Here is a 12,030-nt window from a genome sequence, read left to right as displayed (position 1 = left end):
TCTAATTATAATTAATTCTCTTATTTCTAACTGATCACATATTTAACTTTCCCTTAAACCATTTATTTTGAAAAGTGCATGCTAGTGCCATCTATCAATAAGAAACTACAACAACCGAAAGTTTTGAGCTTTGGCCCGTCGCCACTGGAGGCAGCATATTACTAGTTACCTCCAAAACTTTATCAGCCTCCTCAACTTTCTGCGTTCCTAATATTCAATCTTTATTTTGTCGACTCTGGGAGGCAAAATGACACAAAATTTGGACTCGAAACAGTCGAAACTCGGGTTTTGGTATTCGGATAGCAGAAAGGGTGAGGAGGTATGTAAATAAAAGAGGCGGTAGCTAGTAATGGCGGGTAAAATGAATGTTTAAAAATCTTTATTCAGCAAATTTGGTTTTCGAATTCTGGAGGATCTCGACAACTAAGAGGGCTAGAAAATTATGAACTACATAATCTTGATCCTTGAAAAATTCTCTACAAGGTGGCATCATTATTGAAAAATCATCAAAATGGCACAAAAAATTTTTAAGAAAAAGATTTTGTTATAAAAAAGGCAAAAGATTTCTCTTTTTTATGATGAAAATTGAAAGTTGGATTTTTTGAATTCAGTTTTCGAATTCTGATAAACAATTTAATTCTACAACAATTATTTTAGTAACTTTTTTACAAGCATTAACTGCTTAGGCCCTATTTGCAATTTTATAGAACAAATTGAATATGTACCGAAACAAATTGAAATAATATATATAATAATTTGGCGGGAACTGCCTATGTCCACTTTCTGCGTTCCTAATACCACAGACTGATGAGCAGCAACATTTCAGCAAATTTCTCGACAAATTTTGTCGAGAAATCCATTGAAATTGTTAACAAAATTCTTTTGAATATTAGGATCGCAGAAAGTGCAGTAGGTAGAATCTCCTGCAATCTTGAATAGCGGCGTAGTTTAGTTACTCGTGGATAGATGACACTAGTGATACCGTTTTTAAATTAATATTGATAAAATATAAAATTGATTTTGAACTATTTCTTATATGTAGAGTAACGATGTTGCCAGCTATGTTCTCCGTTTGGAACAAATAAAACAATAAAAATTTATAGTCAAAAATATAAAACAACAATTTTATTCAAACATGTAGAATCACAAACTCAATTCCTCAATATATACAGCATTTTTAACAATACATGCATGAAAACAGGATAATAATATGCAATTATATAATGCCCTTTTATACCATTTAACTAGATACATAATATGATATCAATATCAGCTTCAAAATGTTGTAAATTCATTCAATCGTGTTTGGAATCATCATCAACACCGGCAATCCAATCTTCAATTTCGTGGACACTATAAATCAGGAAGAATAACAGAATAGTAAAATATAAAATATTATAAATTGCCAACATATAACATACGTTCTGGGTTAAAATACCCACTGGACTAAAATGTCCAGTTGACACATCCATTTTCAGTAGTCAAAACATCATCCTCAATACGCACTCTACCAGTACCACGGAATCTCTCAACTTGCTCCTTATTGATAAACTTGGGCATCTCAGGAATTGCCAATGCTTCATCCAACTGGAAAATAGGTATATATGTAAATGAAATATACATATACATAAATTAAATTAATTATACTTACAGGATCCATAAAAAGTCCCATTTAGGGCACCGTACGAAGGCAGCGACTGTAGTGACTCCCATTCAAGGCACCGTACGAAGGTGGCGGTAGTAGAGACTCCTAGAATCAAACCTATATTAGTCGTGATGTTCAAATTTAAAGCTGCGTAATAAAACTACAATTCCTAGCGCAACGGGTACTACTGCGCACACACACAACTTTCAATATAACTCGCGTTACGAAATTTTCTTGCAACAAATTTCTATACAGGGGGATACAGAATTAAATTCAGCATCTAGGAAAATCAATTCGAACTAATTGTAACACCGCGTTCGCGAGTTATAACAAACAAACTACAATTACTCGCGCAACGAGTACGACGGCGCACTCACCCATCTTTCAATATAACTCGCGATACGGAATTTTCTTGCAATAAATTTCTATACAGGAGGATACAGAATTAAATTCACCATCTAGAAAAATTATTTCGAACTAATTGTAGCACCGCGTTCGCGAGTTATAACAAACAAACTATAATTCCTAGCGCAACGAGTACTACGGTGCACACACACAACTTTCAATATAACTTGCGTTACAGAAATTTCTTGCAATAAATTTCGATACAGGGGGATACAGAATTAAATTCAACATCTGGGAAAATTATTTCGAACTAATTGTAACACCGCGTTCGCGAGTTGTCACAAACAAACTACAATTCCTAGCGCAACGCCCATTTTATTGAATCGCGAATATCTCGTAAACTAAAAGAGATAAATAGGATCTGATCGCAGCGTCTTAATCTACGGACTATTCTCTATCAGATAGGATAGTTAAAACGGAAATCTGAGAGATGAAATTTTCATTCTTAAGAAAAAAATTGCCAAGGGGGGGTGCTTGATACTTTTTATCGACGATTTTCAATAATTAATATCTCTTAAACTAAAAGCGATAGCAACCAACGAATTGCTGATTATGAAAGATTGGAAAATTCTCTATCAGAGAAAAATATAAAATAACTATATTTCCAATAGTAAAAGGTCGAAAAACGCGACTAAAAGTGCTAAAAAGTGACATTTTGCAATTTTTGCCTATTTTATTCAATCGCGAATATCTCGTAAACTAAAAGAGATAATTAAGATCTGATCGCAGCGTCTTAATCTACGGACTATTCTCTATCAGATAGGATAGTTAAAACGGAAATCTGAGAGATGAAATTTTCATTCTTAAGAAAAAAATTGCCAAGGGGGTGCTTGATACTTTTTTCGACGATTTTAAAAATTCATATCTCTTAAACTAAAAGCGATAGCAACCAACGAATTGCTGATTATGAAAGATTGGAAAATTCTCTATCAGATAAAAATATAAAATAATTATATTTCCAATAGTAAAAGGTCGAAAAACGCGACTAAAAGTGCTAAAAAGTGACATTTTGCAATTTTTGCCCATTTTATTCAATCGCGAATATCTCGTAAACTAAAAGAGATAATTAAGATCTGATCGCAGCGTCTTAATCTACGGACTAATCTCTATCAGATAGGATAGTTAAAACGGAAATCTGAGAGATGAAATTTTCATTCTTAAGAAAAAATTGCCAAGGGGGGGTGCTTGATACTTTTTTTCGACGATTTTCAAAAATTCATATCTCTTAAACTAAAAGCGATAGCAACCAACGAATTGCTGATTATGAAAGATTGGAAAATTCTCTATCAGATAAAAATATAAAATAATTATATTTCCAATAGTAAAAGGTCGAAAAACGCGACTAAAAGTGCTAAAAAGTGACATTTTTCAATTTTTGCTCATTTTTTTCAATCGCGAATATCTCGTAAACTAAAAGAGATAATTAAGATCTGATCGCAGCGTCTTAATCTATGGACTATTCTCAACATGATAGGGTAGTTAAAACGGAAATCTGAGAGATAAAATTTTGATTCTTAAGAAAAAATTGCCAAGGGGGGGTGCTTGATACTTTTTTTCAACGATTTTCAATAATTAATATCTCTTAAACTCAAAGCAATAGTAACGAACGACTTGCTGATTATTAAAGATTGGAAAATTCTCTATCAGATAAAAATATAAAATAATTATATTTCCAATAGTAAAAGGTCGAAAAACGCGACTAAAAGTGCTAAAAAGTGAGATTTTGCAATTTTTGCCCATTTTATTCAATCGCGAATATCTCGTAAACTAAGAGAGATAATTAAGATCTCATCGCAGCGTCTTAATCTACGGACTTATCTCTATCAGATAGGATAGTTAAAACGGAAATCTGAGAGATGAAATTTTCATTCTTAAGAAAAAATTGCCAAGGGGGGGTGCTTGATACTTTTTTTCGACGATTTTCAATAATTAATATCTCTTAAACTAAAAGCGATAGCAACCAACGAATTGCTGATTATGAAAGATTGGAAAATTCTCTATCAGATAAAAATATAAAATAATTATATTTCCAATAGTAAAAGGTCGAAAAACGCGACTAAAAGTGCTAAAAAGTGACATTTTTCAATTTTTGCTCATTTTTTTCAATCGCGAATATCTCGTAAACTAAAAGAGATAATTAAGATCTGATCGCAGCGTCTTAATCTACGGACTATTCTCTATCAGATAGGATAGTTAAAACGGAAATCTGAGAGATGAAATTTTCATTCTTAAGAAAAAATTGCCAAGGGGGGGTGCTTGATACTTTTTTTCGACGATTTTCAATAATTAATATCTCTTAAACTAAAAGCGATAGCAACCAACGAATTGCTGATTATGAAAGATTGGAAAATTCTCTATCAGATAAAAATATAAAATAATTATATTTCCAATAGTAAAAGGTCGAAAAACGCGACTAAAAGTGCTAAAAAGTGACATTTTGCAATTTTTGCCCATTTTATTCAATCGCGAATATCTCGTAAACTAAAAGAGATAATTAAGATCTGATCGCAGCGTCTTAATCTACGGACTATTCTCTATCAGATAGGATAGTTAAAACGGAAATCTGAGAGATGAAATTTTCATTCTTAAGAAAAAATTGCCAAGGGGGGGTGCTTGATACTTTTTTTCGACGATTTTTAAAAATTCATATCTCTTAAACTAAAAGCGATAGCAACCAACGAATTGCTGATTATGAAAGATTGGAAAATTCTCTATCAGATAAAAATATAAAATAATTATATTTCCAATAGTAAAAGGTCGAAAAACGCGACTAAAAGTGCTAAAAAGTGACATTTTGCAATTTTTGCCCATTTTATTCAATCGCGAATATCTCGTAAACTAAAAGAGATAATTAAGATCTGATCGCAGCGTCTTAATCTACGGACTATTCTCTATAAGATAGGATAGTTAAAACGGAAATCTGAGAGATAAAATTTTGATTCTTAAGAAAAAATTGCCAAGGGGGGGTGCTTGATACTTTTTTTCAACGATTTTCAATAATTAATATCTCTTAAACTCAAAGCAATAGTAACGAACGACTTGCTGATTATTAAAGATTGGAAAATTCTCTATCAGATAAAAATATAAAATAATTATATTTCCAATAGTAAAAGGTCGAAAAACGCGACTAAAAGTGCTAAAAAGTGACATTTTGCAATTTTTGCCCATTTTATTCAATCGCGAATATCTCGTAAACTAAAAGAGATAATTAAGATCTGATCGCAGCGTCTTAATCTACGGACTATTCTCTATCAGATAGGATAGTTAAAACGGAAATCTGAGAGATGAAATTTTCATTCTTAAGAAAAAATTGCCAAGGGGGGGTGCTTGATACTTTTTTTCGACGATTTTCAATAATTCATATCTCTTAAACTAAAAGCGATAGCAACCAACGAATTGCTGATTATGAAAGATTGGAAAATTCTCTATCAGATAAAAATATAAAATAATTATATTTCCAATAGTAAAAGGTCGAAAAACGCGACTAAAAGTGCTAAAAAGTGACATTTTTCAATTTTTGCTCATTTTTTTCAATCGCGAATATCTCGTAAACTAAAAGAGATAATTAAGATCTGATCGCAGCGTCTTAATCTACGGACTTATCTCTATCAGATAGGATAGTTAAAACGGAAATCTGAGAGATGAAATTTTCATTCTTAAGAAAAAATTGCCAAGGGGGTGCTTGATACTTTTTTTCGACGATTTTCAAAATTCATATCTCTTAAACTAAAAGCGATAGCAACCAACGAATTGCTGATTATGAAAGATTGGAAAATTCTCTATCAGATAAAAATATAAAATAATTATATTTCCAATAGTAAAAGGTCGAAAAACGCGACTAAAAGTGCTAAAAAGTGACATTTTGCAATTTTTGTCCATTTTATTCAATCGCGAATATCTCGTAAACTAAAAGAGATAATTAAGATCTGATCGCAGCGTCTTAATCTACGGACTAATCTCTATCAGATAGGATAGTTAAAACGGAAATCTGAGAGATGAAATTTTCATTCTTAAGAAAAAAATTGCCAAGGGGGGGTGCTTGATAATTTTTATCGACGATTTTCAATAATTAATATCTCTTAAACCAAAAGCGATAGCAACCAACGAATTGCTGATTATGAAAGATTGGAAAATTCTCTATCAGATAAAAATATAAAATAATTATATTTCCAATAGTAAAAGGTCGAAAAACGCGACTAAAAGTGCTAAAAAGTGACATTTTGCAATTTTTGCCTATTTTATTCAATCGCGAATATCTCGTAAACTAAGAGAGATAATTAAGATCTGATCGCAGCGTTTTAATCTACGGACTATTCTCTATCAGATAGGATAGTTAAAACGGAAATCTGAGAGATGAAATTTTCATTCTTAAGAAAAAAATTGCCAAGGGGGGGTGCTTGATACTTTTTTTCGACGATTTTTAAAAATTCATATCTCTTAAACTAAACGCGATATCAACCAACGAATTGCTGATTATGAAAGATTGGAAAATTCTCTATCAGATAAAAATATAAAATAATAATATTTTCAATAGGAAAGGATCGAAAAACGCGGCTAAAAGTGCTAAAAAGTGACATTTTTCAATTTTTGCCAATTTTCTTTAATCGCGAATATCTCGTAAACTAAAAGAGATAATTAAGATCTGATCGCAGCGTCTTAATCTACGGACTTATCTCTATCAGATAGGATAGTTAAAACGGAAATCTGAGAGATGAAATTTTCATTCTTAAGAAAAAAATTGCCAAGGGGGGGTGCTTGATACTTTTTTTCGACGATTTTTAAAAATTCATATCTCTTAAACTAAAAGCGATAGCAACCAACGAATAGCTGATTATGAAAGATTGGAAAATTCTCTATCAGATAAAAATATAAAATAACTATATTTCCAATAGTAAAACGTCGAAAAACGCGACTAAAAGTGCTAAAAAGTGACATTTTGCAATTTTTGCCCATTTTATTCAATCGCGAATATCTCGTAAACTAAGAGAGATAATTAAGATCTGATCGCAGCGTCTTAATCTACGGACTAATCTCTATCAGATAGGATAGTTAAAACGGAAATCTGAGAGATGAAATTTTCATTCTTAAGAAAAAAATTGCCAAAGGGGGGTGCTTGATACTTTTTATCGACGATTTTCAATAATTAATATCTCTTAAACTAAAAGCGATAGCAACCAACGAATTGCTGATTATGAAAGATTGGAAAATTCTCTATCAGATAAAAATATAAAATAACTATATTTCCAATAGTAAAAGGTCGAAAAACGCGACTAAAAGTGCTAAAAAGTGACATTTTGCAATTTTTGCCTATTTTATTCAATCGCGAATATCTCGTAAACTAAAAGAGATAATTAAGATCTGATCGCAGCGTTTTAATCTACGGACTATTCTCTATCAGATAGGATAGTTAAAACGGAAATCTGAGAGATGAAATTTTCATTCTTAAGAAAAAAATTGCCAAGGGGGGGTGCTTGATACTTTTTTTCGACGATTTTTAAAAATTCATATCTCTTAAACTAAACGCGATATCAACCAACGAATTGCTGATTATGAAAGATTGGAAAATTCTCTATCAGATAAAAATATAAAATAACTATATTTCCAATAGTAAAAAGTCGAAAAACGCGACCAAAAGTGCTAAAAAGTGACATTTTGCAATTTTTGCCCATTTTATTCAATCGCGAATATCTCGTAAACTAAAAGAGTGCATATCTTTTAAACTAAAAGCGATAGCGACCAACGGATTGAAAGTTATGAAAGATTGGAAAATTTTGCATTAGATACGAATTTAAAATAATTTAATTTCGGGGGATAAAAGGACTAAAAACGTAACTAAAAGTGCAATTTTACCTTTTTTGCCCTTTTTTGAATTGCGAATATCTCCTAATTGTGTCCGTCTAATTTGTGTCTCAAGTAGGTAGTACGTAATAAATAGAAAACTTGTTTATAAACAACAAATGTAAATGTTCGAAAAATATAATTGAATTATAAACTTGCCAGTGTACAGCTTATCGGACTGCCAGGCACAACGAGTGCAGTACCTAAACGTAAACATAAATTGAAACAAAAATATTTCATACAATTGAATTATGTTATAATTAACAATCAATACAAAATAAACAATCTGTGCTGTTTAGTTAAAAGATACTTACACGAGCCTGATGGAGCATTCTTAAAGATGAGAATCAACATTGGGGCGATATATATCTGATTAATTTAGTAGCCGACACCAAACACAACGCCGAGTGAAGAATGTTATCAAATCCACTATCACGTGACTTGTAATATACATAACAAACGCGATCAAAAACCGGCATTTCCGAACATTAAACAAATTACTATAGTCGCAAAGTACAAATAATTAGTCGATTGATCTTCGAGTATAACACAAATTTAGAATATTGAAGTCCGAATAAACGATATAAGTCTCTCAAAGCACGACTGAATTAACTAGCAACCGGCTTGAAACTGGCTGCAACCGACCGATAGTGCATGCCGAAACTGCGTAAACAACGACGGGACAGTATATGATAAGAATGCAAGAGGTGCGCAAAGCCGGCGAGTCGACGGCATGCGACCTTGTGAGCACGATACATGCGAACAAAACCGAACTAGGCTTACGCTGCATGCAACGAAGTAGATGCGGCGAGAGGAGACAGCGCGCGGAGACACATGCGATAAAAAGCATTGTATACAAAACTATTCTCGTGCCCACGTTTGTCGATAAATATAAAAATAAGCCTTATAACTCGATTTTATGATTTTTAGTGCATCCTAGTGCCATCTATGAAATGCGACAGATACTAGTCCCATAATTCAGACTATTATCAACAATTAATCAATAATTAATGTTTCCACGTGTTTCTACTTTTGTATGCAATACATATTGTCAATTAACATTTAGGCTGTTATCTAAGCCAACTTTTTGAAATACGAAAATAATGTCGATTTGTAAGCCGTTTTTAGAACACTTGTAGATGGTTGAAAGGGTTGGGATGATGCGTAAGCTATTAAGGAACTCTTAAGTATCATATGAGCACAAGATATGATTTGCTCCATTGGTACAAAATATATGGTGTGTTTTCCAGGCAAAGTGGTATTTCCTTCCATGATCAAGGAAAATATTGATTAAAGAAAGCTGTATTGGAAAATAAAAACAGCAAGATTTAATTTGCTAAATGGCTTCAGGTTTCTTGCACGTCTTTTAAATAAATATACATTGTAAATAAAATAAGTCTCAAAATATTGAAAGCGTTAAACTAAGTATCTACTTCTTAGCATTTGTAAGCTTCATTATAGCATCAAGCAATGTACCTCTTTCTTCAGAAAGATCTTTTGCCCGATTGAGATCATCATGCGCTGCGCGAAGTTCTTCTTCGGTACTCTTCAGTTCCAGCTCCTTTTCTTGCAGATTCTATAATAAATCAAACAAACAATTAATAGGAAACCTAATGAAATAGTTTAAACAAATATGATTACCCTCTTAGCCGCATTGACTTCAGATTGCAGCGCTTTGATGTTATCCTCCTGCCTTTGACTAACTTTCTCCCTCTTCATAAGTGACTCTTTCAGGTGCGGAATTACCTTGAACAACGCATTATCACGCTCGGCAACGACCTCCTCCTGTTTGGCAATCAACTCAGTGATCTGCTTGTTTCTTTTCTGCATCTCTGCCTCCATCTCCTGCTGCTCAGCTTGTAATTGTGCGCGCAGCTTACGCTCAATTCGTAATTCTCTTATCTGTGCTTCAAGCGCGTCAATTTTCTTCTTTGCATCTTTCCGCATGTGTTCCGAGCGTAAATGCATTTGTTGTGTGCGTTGCTGTACTTCATTCAACTGCGTGATTTGTTGTTGTAATTGATTACTATAAGTAGCCGCCGCCTCCGCATACGCAGTCAATGTCTGCTGGGATTGTGCACTAATACTCAGTCTATATTCGTATAAATCCATCACATCACATACATCCACACTCAACTGTTTTCCAGCTTTCATTTCTGTGAGAACACGCATGATTTCATCAAATTTAACAGTATTTGCGGATGTGTTACTATTTAATATAGGACTAAATTTTATATGATTGCTCTGTACCACTGGCGTTGGTTGAGAAATTTCATTGAGAATATCACCGACAGATTTAGAAAGTTGTACATTATTCCGGCTGATCACTTCTAAAGCATTGATTCGTCTTTGTTGGTCACCCGTTGTCAACCCAAGCGCCAGCACGGTCTGCACTGGTTTCTGCTCAAACAACACATGTAAGAACTGCCCCCAATCATTGCAAGACAACCCAACGACACTGATAACACTCATTGCGTTGATATACATATCTAAAGCTTGAGGACTAAATTTGCTCACATCGCCCGATTCATTCGTATTATTCACAATTGTTTCAAACATCTTCTCGAAGTGTTCCTTTTTGAGGTGTTCCAATACTTGCGTCCTGCTTGAATTTCCCCGTAAAAAGATTTTCAACAAATCAAACACGTGATAGTACATTGTACACATAACAATACTCATTCGTGCATTAACCAGGTGAAAATCCGGCGTAAAGTTATATATTTCAGGCATGATCATCTCGGTAATTAACTTGGAAGAGTCTGTTGACGTTAACAGTACTGTTTTGAGCAAACAAAGCGCGTCAGGCGCGACGGATTCATGCCGGATCCAGTCCAATGCTAATTTCGCCATAACTTTATACAAATCATCAATACAAGGCAAGTTACACTCAAGAATCGAACAGAAAAAACGGAACACAAGGCTTGTACATTCCGACATTCCTTCATCGTTACTGCTTTCTTTGCACCGATTCATCGTACAGAGTAAATCTTTGATCAATTCGGGAAAATCGGCGAATGTAGCAATAATACGCCGTACATCATCACTATCAGACTTCAAGTTGAGGTAGAATTCGATGTGTTGGCGCAGGTCAAGATGGTCCTTCACGATAATAGCATCATTTATGCTTCGCAGCGTACAATCCAATAATTGACCTAAAGTTTTCTGCGGAACTACGCCGTGCATCTGGTCCAGAATGATGAACATCTTTGCCACACACGTAACAATCTTGTGATCGGTTAATGTGAGTAAATATCTCGACAATGTTCGCACATCCATCGCATTCGCGAAGATGTACTGCGCCGGTTGATTGTTCAGACAGACATTTACAATTACTCCCAATGATAGCAATACAATCTGGTCTGATTCCTTGGCCTGAATCCATCTGCAGAGTGTGGTGATCATGTGGTGAAGATTGGGAACAAAGCAGTTCTTGTTGATTCCACATGTTAGGTCTTGTAAGACTCCTAGGAGGGAAATCTTTTCAGCTGGTTGCAAGTGATCACCTAGCATTTGAGACAAGTATGGGACAAATTGATAGGTGGAGATTAAAGCCGAATGAGTCGCCTGGTTTTTGCAAGCGGTTTTGAGGACGTTCACACAGTTCCATAGCACTGGCGATGGTGGATCGAGAATGGTAAAGAGTTCGATTAGGTTTGAGAAAAATTCGGAGGTGACAGCAGTGTTTGGGTCGAATGTGGACGTGTCTGTTGCATTGCTGAGAAACTAAAATGTAAAGTGATGAATGAAAGTGTTCAGAATGAGAGTTAGGAAACAAAAATGCATTACCTTTAGGTGTCTATTGACGGCAGCGCAGGTTTTATCTGAACGATTCAATTTTAAATCGCGCACTGCACGATCGAACTCGTACATTGAGTTGTCCTTTGTTCCACATTTCACTGAATGATTCACAGACATTCCTGACATTTTGTTGATGGATCCGATGCTAAATGTTTTGTATGTTGATGAGGTTTTATAACGTGCACTTGGAGAAACCACCTCCGTGGCGGTTATAAAGAACGTGATCAAAACACAGCGGCGACCGTTAAACGGCTGAGCAGCGAAGTCTCATACGACAAGAATGCGTGGTTTGAATGCGTGATCCGAATCGTAACGATGTTGTCCGAACACAGGAAGATTGCAGA

The 12,030-nt window shown here is 34.3% G+C and overlaps 1 protein-coding gene and 1 long non-coding RNA gene across 2 annotated transcripts; both read right to left on the bottom strand.

The window, feature by feature from the left end:
* Positions 1-1,096: 1,096 nt before the first annotated feature.
* On the bottom strand, positions 1,097-8,681 carry LOC135789360 (uncharacterized). Its single transcript, XR_010547535.1, has 5 exons — positions 8,203-8,681; positions 8,048-8,091; positions 1,652-1,750; positions 1,422-1,587; positions 1,097-1,353 (listed from the first exon to the last, which is right to left on the bottom strand). It is a non-coding gene; the product is annotated as an uncharacterized lncRNA (long non-coding RNA).
* Positions 8,682-9,193: 512 nt separating this feature from the next.
* On the bottom strand, positions 9,194-11,957 carry LOC135794661 (protein CIP2A homolog L). The gene is made up of 3 exons (XM_065306007.1): positions 11,675-11,957; positions 9,530-11,611; positions 9,194-9,464 (listed from the first exon to the last, which is right to left on the bottom strand). Exons 1-3 carry the CDS (start codon positions 11,810-11,812, stop codon positions 9,318-9,320), a joined length of 2,367 nt encoding a protein of 788 aa, XP_065162079.1. The 5' UTR covers positions 11,813-11,957; the 3' UTR covers positions 9,194-9,317.
* Positions 11,958-12,030: the final 73 nt, after the last annotated feature.

The sequence above is a fragment of the Atheta coriaria genome, unplaced genomic scaffold (genome assembly GCF_025399875.1).
Source record: "Atheta coriaria isolate IRGN ID8LTWV9N9 unplaced genomic scaffold, Caltech_Dcor_3.1 hic_scaffold_1_pilon, whole genome shotgun sequence".
Taxonomy (NCBI): Eukaryota; Metazoa; Arthropoda; class Insecta; order Coleoptera; family Staphylinidae; genus Dalotia; species Dalotia coriaria.
This window is presented reverse-complemented; position numbering and strand designations above follow the sequence as displayed.